General features: G+C 43.6%; 2 protein-coding genes across 2 annotated transcripts in view; one reads left to right on the top strand and one right to left on the bottom strand.

Annotated features, from left to right (window-relative positions):
* The window catches only part of palld (palladin, cytoskeletal associated protein), a 111,381-nt gene extending 95,455 nt beyond the window's left edge, over positions 1–15,926 (top strand). Inside the window, 12 exon segments of the mRNA XM_046300598.1 lie at positions 470–797; positions 800–1,143; positions 2,511–2,649; positions 4,781–4,882; positions 8,137–8,358; positions 8,904–9,053; positions 10,751–10,839; positions 11,647–11,779; positions 12,959–13,166; positions 13,360–13,525; positions 13,717–13,850; positions 13,947–15,926. Coding sequence (XP_046156554.1) covers positions 470–797; positions 800–1,143; positions 2,511–2,649; positions 4,781–4,882; positions 8,137–8,358; positions 8,904–9,053; positions 10,751–10,839; positions 11,647–11,779; positions 12,959–13,166; positions 13,360–13,525; positions 13,717–13,850; positions 13,947–14,107 — 2,176 coding nt within the window. The 3' untranslated portion in view covers positions 14,108–15,926.
* A 703-nt stretch (positions 15,927–16,629) lies between these two features.
* Positions 16,630–23,049, bottom strand: cbr4 (carbonyl reductase 4). The gene is given in 7 exon segments (XM_046301381.1): positions 16,630–16,951; positions 17,182–17,316; positions 17,491–17,627; positions 17,864–17,984; positions 18,122–18,161; positions 18,163–18,272; positions 22,998–23,049. Coding segments are annotated over 7 exon segments (636 nt in total). The 3' UTR covers positions 16,630–16,910.
* Positions 23,050–23,315: the final 266 nt, after the last annotated feature.

Here is a 23,315-nt window from a genome sequence, read left to right on the forward strand (position 1 = left end):
GTTGAGAGGATGTAGTGTGTTAGCGGGTATGTGTCCTATGTGCTGATTGGTGACCTGGGGGAGGAAAATACTACTGCCTGGCTCTCTGGGCATTTCTACATTCTACTGACTCTGACACAAAGATGTGGATATACAGGAGTCTAGTAAAGTACTGTATGAATTCCATTGGTCCACACGTTATGGTATGCTTCTGGTCTACCTGTGTGTGTGTGTGTGTGTGTGTGTGTGTGTGTGTGTGTGTGTGTGTGTGTGTGTGTGTGTGTGTGTGTGTGTGTGTGTGTGTGTGTGTGTGTGTGTGTGTGTGTGTGTGTGTGTGTGTGTGTGTGTGTGTGTGTGTTCCTGCTTTCACTTAGCAGACAAGCTTGTTTGAACTTTGTCCATTTTGTTTAAAAAATGTAAACTGTTTGACATGATCATTCACAGTGATCCCACTGTCCAGTAGATGATGCCCTTGTGTCCTTCCATCCAGGAACGCAGAACAGTTGAAGCAGCTGCAGGATCAGATTATATTGGAACAGCAGGAAGCAGCCAATTGGATCCAACATCAGGAGCAAGAAGTCCCGCCTCTGCCACAGCAGCCCCCGGAAGTGCCCTCTCTGCCTTCTCCTCCTCTTCCCCCTCCTCCCTCCTTCCAGGAGCTGGAGAGCAGCGCCATGCAGACCAGCACCTTCAACTACGCCCGGCCAAAGCAGTTCATTGCTGCCCAGAGCCCTGGGGGGACTGGCCCTATGGGGGGCTATGTCACCCAGTCCTCAGGGTCCTCTGGTTCCAGCCTGCCCTCCCCCTCTCCCCACCCACCTCACAAAAACCCTTCACCAGGGTTGTCCTGCCTCCCTTCAGTAAGGGCGGCAGCATTGAGTCTCAGTCCCCTTCCTCTCCCTCCTTCCCACCTCCACCTCCTCCCTTCCTCAGTAGCAGCATTTCATCCTTGTCAGGTCCTGCCAAAGACTTCCCTCCACCCCCTCCTCCCCCTCCTCCACCTGTCTCTTCGGCTCCCCCCTATTCCCTCACCCACTCCAACAGCTCCTCCCCCTTCACCTCCATGCCCCAATCACCTGCTGGCTTCCTGGCCTCTGTCCTTCCAGCCACACCCACTAGCCCATCCTTCAACGCCCTGGGCCTGCCTAAAGGGAACGGGACTATGTGAGTATCTATACACTGACTGTGTTACACCAGTTACACTGGCTCTCTGTGGGGCAGTACCCTATACTTTCAGACCCTTTCATTCCCCAGTCAAATGGGAGTGTAATGTGTGCATATCAGTCAGTGAGTGACAGCCTGTAGCCAGGCTGGCTCTCCCTCTCCCTCCAACCCCATCAGGACAGTCTGCCGCCTAGCAGCAGCTGGAGGTTGGAGGTCTGCTGCTAGATGGAAGATGACGTGTTTACATTCTTATACAGCATGTTTACAGCACAGAGACCAGGGCTATTACAGACATACACTCAACCTCAGCTCAGGGAGCACCGTCTCCTGAGGGGTGTGTGTGTACGTGTGTGTGTGTTAGAATGTTTTGCCCATATGGAAAATATACACAATGACTTGTGCGAAGGGAGTGTCAAAGTCAAAGAAACAGATATTTGAAGGGTTTATGCATAGCTGAGATTTCAACTCACACTGCTGCACTCCCAAAGGGTACTGAAGGTGTTCCCATAGGAGAACCCTTTTTGGTTCCAGGTAGAAGTCTTTTGGGTTCCATGTAGGACCCTCTGTGGAAGTTGTTTTACATGGAACCCAAAAGGGTTCTACCTGGAGCCAAAATGGGTTCTTCAAGGGTTCTCCTATGGGGACAATTGAAGAACCCTTTTTGGGTTCTAGATGGCACCTTTTGGGAATTTTCCAAAATTCAATCATATTTCTCAAGTCAAAAAAGCCCCACCATCTCAGGGCAGTTCTGACTATGAGGCGGATGCACACAGAGTGAGCTTGGTCATGTTTATGTTTAGTTAACTGATAGAGATCTGGTGTTGTGTAGATAATCCTGACTCTGATTTGTCTGATGATGCCTGGCTGGCTGGAGAAAGCATCCACTATACTCTGCTGTCAAACACACTCTCCTCCTACAGGCCCATTCCACCCCCCCCCCCTCTTTATCATCAAGCCCTTTCCTCTGTCTGTTTTTCCCCTCACCATGGCATTCCTGCAGCAGGGGAGAGAGATAAGAGGACCCTGTGTAGAATTCTTGAGTTGGACAGATGTGAGTGAGTGAGTGAGTGAGTGAGTGAGTGAGTGAGTGAGTGAGTGAGTGAGTGAGTGAGTGAGTGAGTGAGTGAGTGAGTGAGTGAGTGAGTGAGTGAGTGAGTGAGTGAGAGAGAACGAGAGAGGAGAAGGGGCTTATTCTGACTCTCACAGCTTCAAATAAATCACAGTCAGTCCAACACACACACAAACAACAGATGATATATCATGATCTACTGTAGAACGACACAGCAGCCGCTATAGAGTAAAGTGTGTTTAAAGGTCTGGGATGCCATGTTCTAATCCCCTGGTCTGTTGTTGTGTTCTGTCAGCAGTGCTTTTCCCCGGAAACAGTCCAGAGGAACCCCACGCCTGGCCTCAGACTCTGACATCCAGGGAACCAAGGATGCTGTCATTCAGGACCTGGAGAGGAAGCTACGATTCAAGGAGGAGCGCATGAGCAACGGTCAACAGGTGTGTGTTTGGGTTACTGATTGCCTTCACAACATTGTAGATGACTGTGTGTTTGTAGGTAACTAGGGAATGAAGCTGTTTTGTAACATTCATTAATACAATCACTCCATCAAGTCAAATGTCAATCCTATTTCATTTCCAACCATTCAATCATACTACATAGCGTAACTATACCTCAGATATGATCACAGACATACATACTACATAGTGTAACTATACTACAGATATGACCACAGACATACATACTACATATATGACCACAGACATACATACTACATATATGACCACAGACATACATACTACATATATGACCACAGACATACATACTACATAGTGTAACTATACTACAGATATGACCACAGACATACATACTACATATATGACCACAGACATACATACTACATAGTGTAACTATACTACAGATATGACCACAGACATACATACTACATAGTGTAACTATACTACAGATATGACCACAGACATACATACTACATAGTGTAACTATACTACAGATATGACCACAGACATACATACTACATAGCGTAACTATACTACAGATATGACCACAGACATACATACTACATAGTGTAACTATACTACATATATGACCACAGACATACATACTACATATATGACCACAGACATACATACTACATATATGACCACAGACATACATACTACATATATGACCACAGACATACATACTACATATATGACCACAGACATACATACTACATATATGACCAGATATGACAGACATACATACTACATATATGACCACAGACATACATACACATACACAGATATGACCAGACATACATACTACATAGAGTAACTATACGACAGATATGATCACAGACATACATAGCGTAACTATACCACAGACATACATACTACATAGAGTAACTATACGACAGATATGATCACAGACATACATAGCCTAACTATACCACAGATATGACCAGACATACATACTACATACCGTAACTATACCAGACATACATTTTTTTTAAATTTGACCTTTATTTAACCAGGCAAGTCAGTTAAGAACAAATTCTTATTTTCAATGAAAGACAGATTTGACCACAGACACACATACTAACCATATATGACCACAGACATAACATACTACAGATATGATCACAGACATACATACTACATAGCATAACTATACTACAGACACACATACTACATAGTGTAACTATACTACAGATATGATCACAGACATACATACTACATAGCATAACTATACTACAGACACACATACTACATAGTGTAACTATACCACAGACATACATACTACATATATGACCACAGACATAGCATAACTATACTACAGATATGATCACAGACATACATACTACATAGCATAACTATACTACAGACACACATACTACATAGTGTAACTATACCACAGATATGATCAGACATACATACTACATAGCATAACTAGACTACAGATATGACCAGACATACATACTACATAGCATAATATGACCACAGACACACATACTACATATATGATGACAGACATACATACTACATATATGACCACAGACATACATACTACATATATGACCACAGACATACATACTACATATATGACCACAGACACACATACTACATATATGACCACAGACACACATACTACATATATGACCACAGACATACATACTACATATATGACCACAGACACACATACTACATAGTGTAACTATACTACAGATATGACCACAGACATACATACTACAGATATGATCACAGACACACATACTACATAGCATAACTATACTACAGACATACATACTACATAGCATAACTATACCACAGACATACATACTACATAGTGTAACTATACTACAGATATGACCACAGACATACATACTACATAGCATGACTATACCACAGACATACCTACTACATAGCATAACTATACTACAAATATGATCACAGACAAGCAGCTTTTTTGAGTCCCAGAAATATTTTTCCATGTCATCCATTTCATAGTGTTAATAGTTTCATTAACAACCATTTATCTCCAGAAGACCATGTCTTAATATTTGTAATGAGTGTGTGTTGCTGTTGCGACTGACACACTAACCCCAGCTGACCCATTAATTGGTGCTTTCAGAGGTTAACCTATGAGGAGAAGATGGCTCGCAGGCTGCTGGGGGCAGACAATGCAGCCACAGTACTAAACACACAGCAGCAGGATGAGGAGCCAGTTACACAGGTACGCTGCTGCTACTGCAGGCACGCCAAGGAAGACCATCTGTGTGCTACACCTTAGCTCACTGTATTATTGCATGTGTATGGCCCATATTCAGCTACACATTCAGTCATAGTTTGCAGTCACATACCAATGTGATGAAGTATAAAATATAGACTATAACTGGAAATATTAACTTACAAATTTAGTCTTAAAGATTTACTAAACACAAAACCTCAGTACAGAACACACACAGATTTGTTTCATTGACTAAAGCCAAGTCTCACTGCAAAGTAAACAGACTCTAGAAGTAAGCTGCACAGGGGTTGTCCTCTCATAGCTGCAGACAGTGGCGGTGGTCTTTAGGTCAGGCTGTTCTAGGCTGCTAACCTGTAGTGATGTTGGGCTCTGGCTGCCTGGAGGCCCATGGGACTGAACCTGGTTCCCTGTCTGATAGATTTGTCTGGCCACCACTCTGCCTGAGGCTGTGAGTTTGCCTGAGAATAAAAGCCACAATTGCACGTTCCAATTCAGAGCAAATTATATGGAACTGTATGTGTTTTGTGGAAATGGTGGTTACAGTCATATTGTTAATATATTGTATAAGACTGATCGTGCTGTTACACTCTTTAGTGTGAATGCAGGTAATTATACACATGTTTTGGTGTGCGGTTGGACCTCAGGACGTGACATCATACAGTAACACAGAGACCACACCTCTGTTCTTTTCTCTTCACAGGATTCCAGTTCATCTGACATAGAATCTGTCCCTCAAAAGGTTATTCAAGCCTCTTTCTCTCCTTCCTTCTCTTCGCTCGTTTTCTGACTCACTGTGTGTGGTCACTCCCCAATCTTAAGCCGTTCAACAAAGCCACACTGATAATAATGATATTAGATGTGTTCACACACCCTCTGACTGTAGCAGGATCCGACCTTGAAACCTGGGAATGAACTGATAAGGATAACTTATTTTTGCTCAAAAGTTTGGGGTCACTTAGAAATGTCCTTGTTTTTGAAAGAAAAGCAAGCTCTTTGTCCATTAAAACATAAAATTGATCAGAAATAGTGTAAACATTGTTAATGTTGTAAATGACTATTTTTTTAATGGAATATCTACATAGGCCCATTATCAGCAACTATCACTCTTGTGTTCCAATGGCACGTTTGTTAGCTAATCCAAGTTTATCATTTTAAAAGGCTAATTGATCATTAGAAAACACAGCTGAAAACTGTTGTCCTGATTAAAGAAGCAATAAAACTGTCCTTCTAGGCAGAGTTGCAAAGAAAAAGTCATATCTCAGACTGGCCAATAAAAAGAAAAGATTAAGATGGGTAAAAGAACACAGACACTGGACAGAGGAACTCTACCTAGAAGGCCAGCATCCTGGAGTTGCCTCTTCACTGTTGACATTGAGACTGGTGTTTTGCGGGTATTATTTAATGAAGCTGCCAGTTGAGGACTTTGAGAAACAGAGGCCTCACAACTAGACACTCTAATGTACTTACCCTATTTCTCAGTAGTGTTCCGGGGCCTCCCACTCCTCTTTCTATTCTGGTCAGAGCCAGTTTGCGCTGTTTTGTGAAGGGAGTAGTACACAACGTTGTACGAAATCTTCAGTTTTTTGGCAATTTCTCACATGGAATAGCCTTCATTTCTCAGAACAAGAATAAACTGACGAATTTCAGAAGAAAGGTCTTTGTTTCTGGACATTTTGAGCCTGTAATCGAACCCACAAATGCTGATGCTCCAGATACTCAACTAGTCTAAAGAAGGCCAGTTTTATTGCTTCTTTAAATCAGGACAACAGTTTTCAGCTGTGCTAACATAATTGCCTTTTAAAATTATAAACTTGGATTAGCTAACACAACCTGCCATTGGAACACAGGAGTGATGGTTGCTGATAATGGGCCTCTGTATGCCTATCTAGATTTTCCACTAAAAAATCTGCCGTTTCAGGCTACAATAGTCACTTACAACATTAACAATGTCTACACTGTATTTCTGATCCATTTGATGTTATTTTAATGGACAAAAAAATGTGCTTTTCTTTCAGAAACAAGGACATTTCGAAGTGACCCCAAACTTTTGAAAAGTAGTGTACATACATTTGACAAAAAGCTGATTAAGCAGGTTCATTCATGGTTCTGTTATGGTCATTGTGGTGGTTACAGAGCTTTTGACCAGCTGTAGTCTTCAGCCAGTGCTGACTGTACCCAATTACTGACCAATGCTCTTCATGAAAAAGCGAAAAAGCATGTCCAAGGCTTTGTCACTGTACATGTCTGGCACTTTTAAAGGTCCAATGCAACGTTTAAAACAATCTAAATATCAAGTTATTTCTGGGGAACAATTAAGTACCTTATTGTGATTTTCTATTAACATTGTACAAAATGAATTAAAATACAAACAAAAATAGCTTCTTAGTAAAGACTGAAATCTAGCTGTTATTGGAAGAGAGGTTTGGAACCCTATTTCTTATTGGTCTATTTATTAACTACAACAGTATTATTCCAACCTCAGTGTGGAAATGTAAATAAAACAAGAAATTCAAATGCACTGGGACTTTAATGTACATGTTGATTTAGTGTTTGTTAATGGGTCACTTTTGATGTGTTAATCAAATATCGGAGCATGCATGAGTTTGTTCCCAACACCACCCTGACATGAGATACTAATATGAACATGGTTCACTGTCATTATAACTATGAGATGAACCTGTTGCTGTGTGTGTGTGTTACGTGTCACATGTCCTATATATCTCTTGTTTGTGTACGTGCATGAGCGAGTGAAAAAACGGAGAAAACAATAACAAGAATTTAAGGGCGGGAGAGAGAGAGAGAGAGACGAAGAGAGAGAGAGACTCCTGCAGCTGTGTCTTGGGCATGTAATTATCTGTCAGGCAATTCACACTACTCTCCAGATGTTGCTTCTGCCTCGACAGCCCGAGCCAGGATGGTGAGAGATTGAGACTGAAGGAGGAATTGAGAGAGCGAGAGGAATAGACAGAGGGGAGGAATAAAGATATAGTTGAGAGGGAATAGGGAGAAACTTGATATATGTGAGAAAAAGGAATTGTTGTGCTTGAATGAATGAATGAATAAATCAATGAATTCATGCACGAGTGACACAAAATGCTCGTGGCGGAGTGTGCTTCTTGTTCATCAGTTCTTTCTGTGATCCAGTTCCTCTGATTTCCGTCTCTTCCTGTAGTTGTGTTGATGCTCTTTGAGCTCCGTTACCCATCATTAACCCTGCTTCTTCTCTGTGGGCTCTGCAGGAGTACAAGGTGTCCAGCTTCGAGCAGCGCCTGATCAGTGAGATCGAGTTCCGTCTGGAGCGCTCTCCAGTGGAGGAGTCTGACGACGATGTGCAGCATGACGAGGATGCCACCGGCACCGGGGTGGTGCCCTTCTTCGACAGCAAGCTCAAACACTACAAGGTGTTCGAGGGCATGCCCGTCACCTTCTCCTGCAAGGTCATTGGAGACCCCAAGCCAAAGGTCAGAGGTCACACTGATCAGCCGTTCTTAATGTCAATATTACTGTCACTTTATTCAGGGTGTATTGTTATATGGTGTAAATGTTTAATGTACAAACATACAGTATTGTTCTGATAATTGGGAGTTGAGGATGTATAGTGTTGTTAGTAGTAGGTTGAGGTACATGTACAGTGATTTGCTATAAGGGCCAGGCTTGGTGTACTAACATCTGAGTCCACCACTACCTATCCCTAGCTCATAGGGCTTCTGTCATGACTGGGTGATGACAGGCATCAGATGAACGGAAGAGAGAAAAAGAGAGGGCCGATAGAGGGGGGATTGCAGTATAATATAATAATATACTCTTTTCTCTCTGCTCCTATAGGTCATTGTGTAACTCTGTTGTGTATACCCTGTCCACTATAGATCTACTGGTTTAAGGATGGGAAGCAGGTCATTGTGTAACTCTGTGTTGTGTCTATCCTGTCCATTATAGATCTACTGGTTTAAGGATGGGAAGCAGGTCATTGTGTAACTCTGTGTTGTGTCTATCCTGTCCACTATAGATCTACTGGTTTAAGGATGGGAAGCAGATCTCTAAGAGGAGTGAACACTACAGGATCAGCCGCGATGCTGACGGGACCTGCAACCTCCACACCGCCGCCGCCTCATTGGACGATGACGGCAACTACACCATTATGGCTGGTAACCCTGAGGTGAGAACACCTGACCCACCCAACACACACAGGACCTGACTGACTCATACCCCATATAGAAAACCCTGCACACACATTCACACCAAACTGCTGTACACAGGGGAAATACTGTATCTATGAACACACATTTCCTGAGTGTATTTCTGTATTGTTTTAGTGATTCACCTTAGAGACGGCATAGGCTCAGATTTTCTGGGTCTCCTTTTGTTTGAATAGGTTTCTCAATTTCTTTCTTAGGTTTTTGCATTCTTCATCAAACCATTTGTCCTTGTTGTTACTTTTCTTCGGTTTTCTGTTTGACATTTTTAGATTTGATAGGGAAGCTGAGAGGTCAAATATACTGTTTAGGTTTTTTGCTTCCAAGTTTACACCTTCCCTTTTACAGTGAAATGTTTTCTCCAGGAAGTTGTCTAAAAGGGATTGAATTTGTTGTTGCCTAATTGTATTTGGTAGGTTTCCACACTACTTTCCTTCCATCTATAGCATTTCTTAATATTATTCCGTTCCTTTGGCTTTGATGCCTCATGATTGAGTATTGCTCTGTTCAAGTGGACAGTGATTTTGCTGTGGTCTGATAGAGGTGTCAGTGGGCTGACTGTTAACTGTGGTCTGATAGGGGTGTCAGTCAGCTGACTGAACGCTCTGAGAGACTCTGGGTTGAGGTCAGTGATAAAGTAATCTACAGTACTACTGCCCAGGGATGAGCTATAGGTGTACCTACCGTAGGAGTCCCCTCGAAGCCTACCATTGACTATGCACATACCCAGTGTGTGACAGAGCTGCAGGAGTTGTGACCTGTTTTTGTTGGTTATGTTGTCGTAGTTGTGCCTAAGGGGGGCATATGGGGGAGGGAATACTGTCACCCCCAGGTAGGTGTTTGTCCCCGTGTGCTGAGGGTGTTAGGGGGAAATTAATCATTTCCAGAACCTATAGGATGGAGAAGCTGTCTTCATTAAAGTATGGGGATTCTAGTGGGGGGATATAGGTAGCACACAGGAGGACATTTTTCTCTGTTGAAATCATTTCCTTTTGAATAGCCAAATGTAAAATGTTCTTGTTTTGATTAATTTAATAGAGTGAGTTAGGTCTGCTCTACCAAATTTGCTGCTGGTCTGGGAGAGTTGTCTCGCTGGTCTGGGAGAGTTGTCTCGCTGGTCTGGGAGAGTTGTCCCGCTGGTCTGGGAGAGTTGTCCCGCTGGTCTGGGCGGGGTGTCCCGCTGGTCTGGGCGGGGTGTCCCGCTGGTCTGGGCGGGTGTCCCGCTGGTCTGGGCGGGGTGTCCCGCTGGTCTGGGCGGGGTGTCCCGCTGGTCTGGGCGGGGTGTCCCGCTGGTCTGGGCGGGGTGTCCCGCTGGTCTGGGCGGGGTGTCCCGCTGGTCTGGGCGGGGTGTCCCGCTGGTCTGGGCGGGGTGTCCCGCTGGTCTGGGCGGGGTGTCCAGCTGGTCTGGGCGTCTCGCTAGTCTGGGCGGGGTGTCTTGAGCTGTTGGGGCTGCGGTTGAGGGTGGTGCCCTTTAGGGTCCAGACAAAGGTGGGCAGACCTGGTTTTAAAGGCTGTTCAAGTCCAAGGTGGAGTGGTGGTTCAGGTAGACATTTGGTTTTGAGGCACAGTCATGGGAAATACTTGGGTTTACCTGCTGTATGTTAGCAGGGTGGAAGTATTTTTGCGGTAGCAGGGTGGAGATAACCTCTCTCTCTCTCAGGGGAGGGTGAGCTGTACTGGAAGGATGATGGTCCAGGCAGTGAACCAGAGGGGGAGGAGCCAGCGCTCTGCACCTGGACACATCCGCAGGTATGGCCACAATGACTGACAGGCACAATGGCTGACAGGCACGATGGCTGTCAGTTATTTTGCCTGACAGACACAGGGAGAAGAAGGACAAACGAACACTGTTGGCTATTACTAATAATTAATAATGGGCTTTAGAAATGTGTTGGCAGTGTTCTTGCTGGCTATTATTTGCTTCTGGACTGCCTTAATGCATCAGTACTGTGCAAGTACAGACTCGCACTCATTCACAATAAGTGGTCAATACACCAGGTGTATGAACATCTGTCCTAAGATACCGCTTTTATAAACTATTAAAAGAGTTATGGGCATATACAGGGTTTACAGTACACTTCTGTTGATATTAGAGTATTAAACCAAACTTTTTGTGTTGACGTTTTAATATTCGATGAATAGTGTAGTGTGAGTGGGTGGAAACACCTGTTGGTTCTTGATCTGTGCAATGATTTTTCAATAAAATATCTCTCCCAAATATATGAACTGTCACACACACACACACACACACACACACACACACACACACACACACACACACACACACACACACACACACACACACACACACACACACACACACACACACACACACACACACACACACACACAACCTCCAATAACCTGATATGATCCACTCCCAGATAAGGCTTTCATATCCGGTCTGCCTGAGTGAAGCTTTTTAAGATATCCATCAGTGCCTCCCTCACTCTTCATCTCTCTCCTTTTTACCCTTTGTCTTCCCTCTGCTCTGCTCTGCTCTTTCTTTTCTTCTCTCTCTCTCTCTCTTCCTCCCTCCCTCTCTTCCCCCCTCAGACCTAGGTCTCGGTCCAGAGACAGTGGTGATGAGAACGAGAACATCCAGGAGCGTCACTTCCGCCCCCACTTCCTGCAGGCGCCTGGTGACCTCATCGTCCAGGAGGGTAGGCTCTGCCGGATGGACTGCAAGGTGAGACCATGGCCCCTGAACACAGCCCTTCTTGACCTTAAACTACAGCTACACCTTTAGGATTCTACCATTGTTGGCCTGTTGGTTCGGGAAGAGTGTGAGGCTTTTAATTACTGGAAGCATTACAGATTCTAAGAATTCAAGAAAGGAACATTCCAACTTTCCAAAATGAACCCTGGTGTTGAGCACATAGTAAGTCATATAAAATGGAGGAAAGGAGTGCAGAACCACCCTCGAATTCTCTGTGTGTCAGTGATGAGGAGTGTCTGTGGGCCTGAGAAAGGCATTCCATATACTGGAGAATAAATAATTGCGGCTATATATTTCATCTCCTCTTCCATGATGAATGGCTCAGAGCGAGTGAGGAGAGGAAATGCTAGTGTCATTTTGCTAGGATTAAGAGGATTCTCTCTCACTCTTTCTGCCATTATTTCTCCCTCCCTCTGTTTTCTCTTTCTCTGTGCTTTCCCTTTTCTCTGTTTCTCCCTCGGTTACTAATCGTTCCTCTGCAGCCTGCGGCAGTCAGACAATTAGAAAACTACGTTACAAACCTGTAATAAAACCTAACAGCACCATACACGGAATTCACACGCTATAACAACTCTCTTTTTATCCAAAAGATTTACAGAGTGAGTCTCCAATGGCCTGGGGCTCTTAATGTCAATGATATTTACTTCCAAATTATTTGTAGTTTTCAAACTTTCCATGCCCAAAATGGACTACAGGAACTGTACTACATGAATGTTGAACAACAAATTACTTACTTCTACTTCTAGCACTTAATACACCGGAAACATACACATGCACAAACACACAAAAACACGCACACACAGGTGGGCTCTATCGTGCACAACTGAAGGAGGGGCAGGTGTAGGGTTTCTCTGGCATGCAGCAGGTGATGAAAAGAGAGGCAGGTCCTTTCACAGGCCAGGCAGTTCCCATGAGAAAACATGCATGCGACCGGGAGACTCCAGACAAACGACAATAAAACACTGTTGATCTCACACTGCAGACAGAGACACACCATAATACCGTACTCACAATGCAAATAAACACCAGCACATTTACCCTGCAAATAAACACTGTCATGCTCCAGCTCCAGATTCAAAACATTACATTGTATAAATAAACACAATGTGATGAATGAGTTATTGAGTGTTTGTTGTGTTCCCCATTTAGGTGAGTGGCTTGCCCACACCAGACCTGATCTGGCAGCTGAATAGTCAGACCATCCGTCCTGACTCCGCCCACAAGATGCTGGTGAGGGAGAATGGCGTCCACTCGCTGGTCATCGAGCCCGTGTCCAGCCGTGATGCAGGCATCTACACCTGCATCGCCAGCAACCGCGCTGGACAGAACTCCTTCAACCTGGAACTCATTGTAGCAGGTAGACACCCATACAGTACATATGTGTATAGGCATAGACAGATGAACATCATTGAAACATTGTCACAATATTTCAGATGTCTTTTCAGATATAAAAGACTTTGTCTACTTTTAGTTGTTGATTCAAATAATGTAGTACTAATCACAATGCATCATAGTTTGATATGATTGACCTTGGTCTCTCTTGTCTCCAGCCAAAGAGATGCACAAGGCCCCTTCGTTCATCGAGAAGCTGCAGAACACTGGTGTTGCCGAGGGTTACCCGGTGCGTCTGGAGTGCCGTGTGTCGGCTGTTCCCTACCCACAGATCTTTTGGAAGAAAGAGAATGAGTCTTTCACGCACAACACAGACAGGATAAGGTAAGACAGCACTACCACTCACCGTCTATGGCTTGTATTACATAAATCCAATAGAATTCAAATAGAATACCAATATCATTGGTAAGCAGCCTCTCTAAACTGGAGATGCTTAAAGATAAAGATATTGATGATCTGACAACATTCGGTGAAACTCGGTCCTAAGGGTGTGTGTTGAATTATTTTTTTCCCAGCATGCACCAGGACAACTGTGGCTATCTGTGTATGATCATCCAACCAGCCATGAAGGAGGATGCTGGCTGGTACACAGTGTCTGCCAAGAACGAGGCTGGCATTGTGTCCAGCACTGCACGACTCGACGTCCACAGTAAGTCCCCAGACAAAACACACAGGACCAAATGTAAACTGCAAAACAATCTCTCTATATCAATATATACTCCTTCCCCCTCTTTCCTCTCCTCAGCTCAGTGGCAGCAGCCCAACACTCCCAAGCCTAAGAAGGTGCGTCCGTCGACGAGTCGCTATGCAGCGCTGACAGAGAGAGGACTGGACGTGAAGGCAGCCTTCTTCCCCGACTCCAGCCCCCTGCAGCCGGGAGGCCTAGTGGAGAGTGATGACCTGTAGAGACCAACGGGGGCACCACATGCCCAAACAAGTCCTAATGTAATGCCTTAAAACTAACCCCTGACCCCAGTACCAGCCCTGTTCCGCCCCGTTCTCCCCAGACATAGGGGTAAATGTAACCCCCTCCATCCGAGGTGTTTTACGACAAGGCCACAGATACCTTTCTGGAAGATGGATGACGGGCAATGTGACACCCCATAATATCTGTGTCAATCAAACATGGATCCCAATTTTGGATCAGATGATTCCATTTTGTCAACCATTAAAGCAGAGGAATCTACCCTGAGCGGCCATTGAAGTTTATTTTCGATTGTAAAACTGCCATTACCACACAAGTGTGTTCACCTCTGAAGTGTCTGAGATATCTCACATGATCTCTCTGTAACAATTATAATTAAAGGTTTAAAGTTCAAGTTGAAAGTAGCATTATTATGCATGTTACAATGTTGCCATTTGTAACGCTGTATCTAAATGGATGACGTTTTATGAAATACTCCCTCAACAAAGGCACCAAATTGTAGGGGCAGAGATATTTAGAAACGGGACAGACTTTGGATCTGCGATGGAAAGTCCAAAGCATGGGAGCAGCACATCATGTTTCCCAGAAGAGACCCCAAAACACAAAGTTATTATTTTATATGGGTATCACAGCATAGTCTGGGTAACATAGCACAATATGGATATCAGCAGTGTCTATTTTTTTTTGTTACAAGTAGCACAATACCCTAGATATCAGCATTGTCGGGTTCAACATTTATCATAATTACCATAGATATTGCACAAGGCCGGGCCTTACTTACTTTTCGCTTCTGATTTTTTGTCAGGTCAAATGACCTTGGAAGTTAAAACTGTTTAGTGACTTTAGATGAGTTGTGAAAAAGAGAATGCTGGCTGAATAATGCAGACACCGTTGAGAGCTGTGTTACCATAGTAACTTCAGTGATTGATTGATGGAAAGAGAGGTCCGTGACATGCTAGGAGGTACTGGCATGTGAAGGTTGACTAACACAGGGACAGGATGAGGGGTTATCCTGGGCCAGGAGGCCCACAAAATCTGTCTCAGCCCAGTGTCAACAGTCACTTCAACGCTTGTGAACTGTGTGATACGCAAGTGGGAGACATCAAGGACAGACAAAAGCAAGTTTTTCAGAATGGAATTCAGTGTGAGAAGATGACAAAGCAATGGATTATGTTGATGATGATGAAATGAAGCAAATGACCGTTATGACAGATTCTGGAGATCGTTTATTTCCTTTGATGTTTCAGTTTAAAATCTTCACAAACACATGACAGTCCTAAAAATGGCTTCAGTGGATTGATCACACACTACAGATGGTCTGCTTTATTTTTGTATGAAAAAAAACCTCTGTATTTACTTTCCCATGAAACTTGACAAATTATGTATCTTCTCTAATGTTCAATGACAAAACATAATCCTGACTGTATTAAAATATCACACTTTTTAAAACTATATTGCCTTAAAAGATCACTTGGGCCTATTTCAATCACTATCTGTCCATATTTTTCTGAGGCACTTATGACAAGCAAGTATTTTTGACAATTATAAACTGTTTAGAAGGGAGAATATATGCGCAGAATTGTATTGAAATAAGTAATTATATATTTTCTTTCACTACTGTATTACCAAATGGGCATATCTTGCTGTATCTGTTCAGATCATGTTTCATCCTGCCATGACTAGTCACTCACAAACATATAGGACACCTTTTTGATTTCTATGCCAATCTGTGCCTGTATATGGAATGTTCTCCTGATATCATGTTAGTTTATGAAAGATAATAAAAAATCAAAGTCTGGAGTTACCGTGTTTATGTTGAGTAAGGAGACCCTGGACAAATCAATTCCACACCAATGTACTCAGCAGCCATATTATCCATCACAGGGAAAATTCCATTCTTTATTGAAGAATCTTATTGGATTATATTTTACCTTGATCTCAGGTTTAAATTGTCTCCACCTTGATCTTAGGTTAAATAACACCATGATTACAGCTCACATGGCAGACAGCAGCTGAGCGCAGATGCACCAGATCCATGAAGGCTTCTAATGGCATGTAAATGTATGTGACTGGTGAGTACCAGCTGGGTGAGGGGACTAGCACTCTCCAGTGATACACAATGTTTATCCACTGGAGCAAATAACAGATGAGATACCATTTCAAATCTCTGCAATGCCATATTGTACTGTCTTTAGTCATCCTATTTAGCTAGGCTAGTTTGCCAAAGTATGCTGCAGAGCTGTCTGAAAATCATTTTACTAGTTCTTCAAACTAGATAAGGCCTACTTTCACAAACAGCCTCTATCAACCTCGACGTTGTGAACATTCCTCTCTCATGCGGTCTGTGTGCGTCTAACAAAACGTATAGTAGGCGTAAAAAGGTATGCGTATCTGACCTGAGCCGGTAAGAACAGGTGAAGTGGATTATGGTCATTGTAGTTAATTACCACATTTCTGCGGTGAACTACGTTGAATATTTGCTTAATGAAACCTACAACTCCATTCACCCCGGCCTCCTACATTGCTCTTGATTTCTCTAGCGAATGATTTGATTTCTCTCTAGAGAAACGGCGCGTTGGGCTCACAATAAAAAAAAAAATTAAATTAAATTATGCTCAGCACTAATTTCCTCACATTCAAAGGCAAGGTGAATTAGAATTAAAAAGTACACTCCAAAATCAGTTAAAAAGACATGAGCTTGAGTAGACGAAAAGCAAATATTAAAAATCTGATTAAAAGCAGATATTTATAAAAAGCAGATCTTTAAAAACAGATGGTTCATACCTACTCCCCCAGCCCCGCTGTCATGTCTGTCCCGATGAAACCTAGCCGAAGAGAAGGAAGGGACAGGATCAGGACTGAACTAAATTCGAGCCAAGAGAACAGTGGAAACTAATATCCTAGGTACAGTACAAGACTGTTTCTAATTTAGCATGCCAATGACAGAGATGACAAAATCATAAACAGACTAGGGCAAAGGCTAGGAGTTGAGGAGAATAAGCAGACAGATGAAAGAGAGAAACAGTAAAGAACGGAGGAAGAGACAGTTCCACACCTGGAGCCAGCAAGTTAACCCTGATGTTTGGCGAGGCCACCTCCTTGGCCAGAGAGCGAGTGAAGCCCTCCAGACCTGCTTTACTGGCACTGTACACACACTGACCTGCATTCCCCTTCAACTCCACCACAGAGCCTACAGTACACACAGATCACATGAACACAGTAATTGGGTTAACTCAAGGTAAAGTGAAGTGGGAAATTGTGTTTATTACCTGGAACACAACCACCACCTTGTGGCCAAACTGCAACATTGAATGCATCTGATATCTCAAATAATGACAAGGGGCTGTACATGCAGTAACAGTACCTATGTTGACAATGGCCCCTCCCTGAGTGTGGAGCATGCTCCATAGCGTTGCCTTGCAGCTCAACCTGCTCCCCAGTAGGTTGGTATGAAGCATAGCCACCATGTCTTCTAGCCTGGTCCACAGTAACAGACCATCCCTGAACACACACAGACAGGGAGGTGCATACACACACACACACACACACACACACACACACACACACACACACACACACACACACACACACACACACACACACACACAGGATATGGACGAGTTCTTAAAAAAAAAAGTTTACGCATGCAAGCTCACCTGCTTAAGACTGCCATGGGTGTACTGAAGGTATGAAACTAACCTATGCGAGTACTGATTCATTCAGTCACACACACACACCTGTTGGTGCCAGCTGCATTGACCAGGTATGAAATGTTTCCACAAGTCTTCAGGATAATCCTAAACGTCTTCTGCACTTCCTCTCCTTTGGAGACGTCACAACAAAAGCCCACATGGTCAGCTAGAACATGAGAGATTGATTTAGCATTAGGTTAACAGAAAATTAGAGCTGTAATTAATTAACAACAGTAGTTCGTGTGGCACTAGGCTCATCATCTGGTTTTGAAAATGTGAACAGAAGAGCCCAACAAACAGTACCTCCATCGAGGGACGCCACAGTGGCCTGAGCAGCAAGCATGCTAGTTCCTGGACACCACAACAACCCTGCAGCCTCTCTCTGCCAGCAGCCTTGATACAGCCCTGCCAATGCCCATGGAGCCCCCACGCACAGCCTGGGAATGCCCCTGCCCTGCAGGAGACCAAAACACAGCGCAGAGCAAATCAAAGATAAGATGACGAGGCAAGTGGCTTCAGGGGCAGCCTGGTTTAAGGTCTACTGAACCCCCTTGACCTCTCAGAGCACCCACTCCCCTAAACCCAGGCAGACAGACAGTCACTTCCCTGCAATGTCTGTGTAGATCATGTGTCGAACTCCACAGAGGGACAGAAAAATATCTGTGGGCATTCGGTCCTCCTCACGGATTAGTAAGGAATTCCCCTCACCTAGTTGTCTAGGTCTTCATTGAAAGGAAAATGGGAAGATAACAGCACACTAGTCCCTCCATAGAGTGAGTTTTACACCCCTGGTGTAGGTGATCTAATAGCTAGCTATGCTACCAAGATCATTTTCACGCAACGCTGTTGTCGTTTAAGATCGATAACAATTTGGTATTTCTCTCTATATAATTATAACGTGAGTATACGTTAGTGGGTCATTGGCACAGTACACACATGGTGGTCGAAATGTGTTCTATAGTGTGTTTATTAATTCAACCACATGGGGGAACAAGAGACACTCACAAATCTCACAGCTAGTGCCAGTGGCCCCTCACAGGTAGCTGGACCCACAGACATTTGAAACAAACCAAACCAGAGCCTGTCCACAGTATATACATTACGATACAATCTAGGCTAGGGTTAGGATTGAGCTAGGGGTTAAACATAGGCTAGGTCAGCCCTTACCCTAGCTTCATGTCAACATCCCAGTTCAAGCCGAACCCTAGTCTCATTGCCATACCTCCAAAATCAAGTCTTGTCAAGCCTGGTTTGGGACGAGGCTACCTAACCCTAACTTTAGCTTCATGTCCACATCCGGTTCAACCCTAACCTCAACCTTTTATCCTACGTTCCTCTTTGGAGCCGTAAGGTTGTCTCCGTCTGACTCTCCTCCTGATCCAAGGTCCAGAAGCCTGGCTCAATGTCACCAGTGAAAAACAATGGACAAACACAGCTGGACGGTTTGAAACATTTGGAAGTTGTTCAGGATTTGTTTGCGGTCCTCAGTGACTGGGTTACAGGAGAGTAAAGAAGAGGGTAAATCACAAGCTTATGTTTGACCCGTCTTATGAGTTACACGCTCAGATGGAAAAACACAGATGTAAGAAAATACAAATACAAAAACTGTTGAGCAAAATGTTTTAGGTGTTGACTGAAATGTATTATGCACTGTATGGAGAGAGACAGTTTGTGTGTGTGAGACAAAGCTTAATTTGTATTCAGATCATCATCATCCTAAACATCATGACCTCATTTTTCTCCTTCAGAGCCCTGTAGTCCAATGACACCTGCAAACACAGACACACTTTCTGCACTCTTCCTCACCATAAATACACATTATACACACACACTTTCTCTATTTCTTCTTGCATACATACATTAATATTTACTGTATGCTCCAGTCTGTGACCTTGTATCAATCCATAAACACTATCGCTCTTGGTCACATCTGCTGATATTTACGCCGCCTCACTCAGTCATATGAATATATAGCGTATCTAATAGACGTATCCACCCCCACCTCACCAACACGTTCTGTACATAAACACACATTTACACTGTTTGTAGTAGAGCTAATGATTCCCTCCTTCTCCAGTAGGAAGGCCCGGTCATGCCAGAGCAAGGATCATTGATTAAACAGACACCTCATTAATCTATTAGAGTACCCAATACCATTAGATACCAGAGAGCAAAGTGAACCAGACAGTCAGAGTTGACAGGAGAGAGGGAGCGAGGGAAAATAGACACCAACAGAGCCAAGTCAGATAAAAAGCAAGCAATTCTCTTTATCTCAATATCCAACTCTTTGTCCCTGTATCCCCCATCGGGCCACCTACCCCCTTCTGTCCACCAGTCATGCTCACAAATTGGAATAAGTGATCTCCATGGCAACCCATCATCTGGTTGAAGCATACCAGTGTGACCTCAGAGAGACCCTGTCAGCTCCTTTAGACATTATCCAGCTGAGCATCACCACACACACAGACAAGAGACTGCGTGACTCACCTACCTCACAGAGCACCACCTTAAAGTTGATTGCATTGTGGGAAAAGCAGACACAGCAAGGACCTATTCTCCTGGTAATAAAGGCATGCATTGTTATATAGACTCAATGTAGGATTTGGCTGTTGGGGCTTGTGTTTGACCTCCATTTTAAGTGAAAACCAGGCGTTTACCTTTGTATTGTGACCTGATCTCTGTGTTTTGTACATAGTTTTTTAAAATCAATTTGGTGCAATTTTCACAAGTATGTAGTACATTTAACTCTAAGCACCAAAATCAAAATAGATCAAAATGGTTTGATCCAAATCTCTAAGCACAATTGAATGAGTACACACAAAATCACTTGTTAATTGCACCAAAATCACCTTCCATATTCAATCGAAGAACCTCCTTTTCAAAATGCAATACTCACTTTTGATATCATTGTCCTGTCATTTGTTAATACAATTAACTCTTAAAACTGCTATCAAACTGCTAAAAACGAATATCAACTGAACCAAAACGCACTGCTGAAATTCCTGGGTTGTATATAACAATATACACTTTCCAAAATTTCTGAGAACGACACAAATATTAATTTCCAAAGTTTGCTGCTTCAGTGTCTTTAGTTATTTTTGTCAGGTGTTACTACAGAGTACTGAAGTATAATTACAAGCATTTCATAAGTGTCAAAGGCTTTTATTGACAATTACATGAAGTTGATGCAAAGAGTCTATTTGCAGTGTTGACTCCTCTTTTTCAAGACCTCTGCAATTCGCCCTGGCATGCTGTCAATTAACTTCTGGGCCACATCCTGACTGATGGCAGCCCATTCTTGCATAATCAATGCTTGGAGTTTGTCAGAATTTGTGGGTTTTTGTTTGTCCACCCGCCTCTTGAGGATTGACCACAAATTCTCAATGGGATTTAGGTCTGGGGAGTTTCCTGGCCATGGACCCCCCCAAAAAAATCAATGTTTTGTTCCCCGAACCACTTCGTGATCACTTTTGCCTTATGGAAAGCTGCTACATCATGCTGGAAAAGGCATTGTTCGTCACCAAACTGTTCCTGAATGGTTGGGAGAAGCTTCACTCGGAGGATGTGTTGGTACCATTATTTATTCATGGCTGTGTTCAGGCAAAATTGTGAGTGAGCCCACTCCCTTGGCTGAGAAGCAACCCCACACATGAATGGTCTCAGGATGCTTTACTGTTGACATAACACAGGACTGCTGGTAGCGCTCACCTTGTCTTCTCCGGACAAGATTTTTTCCGGATGCCCCAAACAATCGGAAAGGGGATTCATCAGAGAAAATGACTTACCCCAGTTCTCATCAGTCCAATCCCTGTACCTGTTGCAGAATATCAGTCTGTCCCTGATGTTTTTCCTGGAGAGAAGTGGCTTCTTTGCTGCCCTTCTTGACACCAGGCCATCCTCCAAAAGTCTTTGCCTCACTGTGCGTGCAGATGTACTCACACCTGCCTGCTGCCATTTCTGAGCAAGCTCTGTACTGGTGGTGCCCCGAATCCTGCAGCTGAATCAACTTTAGGAGACGGTCCTGGCGCTTGGACTTTCTTGGGTGCCCTGAATCCTTCACAACAATTGAACCGCTCTCCTTGAAGTTATTGATGATCCGATAAATGGTTGATTTAGGTACAATCTTACTGGCAGCAATATCCTTGCCTGTGAAGCCCTTTTTGTGCAAAGCAATGATGATGGCACGTGTTTCCTTGCAGGTAACCATGGTTGACAGAGGAAGAGCAATGATTCCAAGCATCATCCTCCTTTTGAAGCTTCCAGTCTGTTATTCGAACTCAATCAGCATGACAGAGTGATCTCCAGGCTTGTTGTCAACATTCACACCTGTGTTAACGAGAGCATCACTGACATGTCGTCAGCTGGTCCTTTTGTGGCAGGGCTGAAATGCAGTGGAAATGTTTTTGGGGATTCAGTTAATTTGCATGGCAAAGAGGGACTTCGCAACTAATTGCAATTCATCTGATGACTCTTCATAACAATCTGGAGTATATGCAAATTGCCATAACACAAACTGAGGCAGACTTTGTGAAAATTAATATTTGTGTCATTCTCAAAACTTTTGGCCACGACTCTACAGTGCATTTGGAAAATATTCAGACCCCTTGACTTAATCCAAATTTTGTTACGTTAAAGCCTTATAAAATTGATTCAATTGTCCCCCCTTCAATCTACACAAAATACCCCATAATGACAAACCAAGAACATGTTTCTAGAATTGTATATTTATATATTTTCTAAAACAACCTGAAATATGACATTTACATAAGTATTCAGACCGTTTACTCAATACTTTGTTGAAGCACCTTCGGCAGCGATTGGCATCCACTGGTGGTAAATTCAATTGATTGGACATGATTTGGAAAAGCACACGCACCTGTCTATTTAAAAGTCCTAACAGTTGAGAGTGCATGCCAGAGCAAAAACCAAGCAATGTTGTCGAAATAAGTGTCTGTAGCGCTCCAAGACAGGATTGTGTCGAGGAACAGATCTGGGGAAGGGTACAAAAACATTTCTGCAGCATTGAAGGTCCCCAAGAACACAGTGGCCTCCATTCTTTAAATGAAAGAAGTTAAGGACCACCAAGGCTCTTCCTAAAGCTGGCTACCAAGCCAAACTGAGCAATCAGGGGAGAAGGGCCTTGGTTAGGGAGGTGACCAAGAATCCGATGGGGACTGACCGAGTTCTAGAGTTCCTCTGGAGATGGGGGAAACTGCCGGAAGGACATCCATCTTTGCAGTACTCCACCAATCAGGCCTTCGAACAGGACAACGACCCTAAGCACACAGCCAAGACAACACAAGAGTGGTTTCAGGACAAGTCTCTGAATGTCTTTGTGTAGCCCAGCCAGAGGCCAGACTTGAACACGATCGAACATCTCTGGAGTCCTGAAAATAGCTATGCAGCAATGCTCCCTATCCATCCTGACAGAGCTTGAGAGGATCTGCAGAGAAGAATGGGAGAAACTCTCCAAAAACAGGTTTGCCAAGCTTGTAGC

Source organism: Oncorhynchus gorbuscha, linkage group LG15 (genome assembly GCF_021184085.1).
Source record: "Oncorhynchus gorbuscha isolate QuinsamMale2020 ecotype Even-year linkage group LG15, OgorEven_v1.0, whole genome shotgun sequence".
Taxonomy (NCBI): Eukaryota; Metazoa; Chordata; class Actinopteri; order Salmoniformes; family Salmonidae; genus Oncorhynchus; species Oncorhynchus gorbuscha.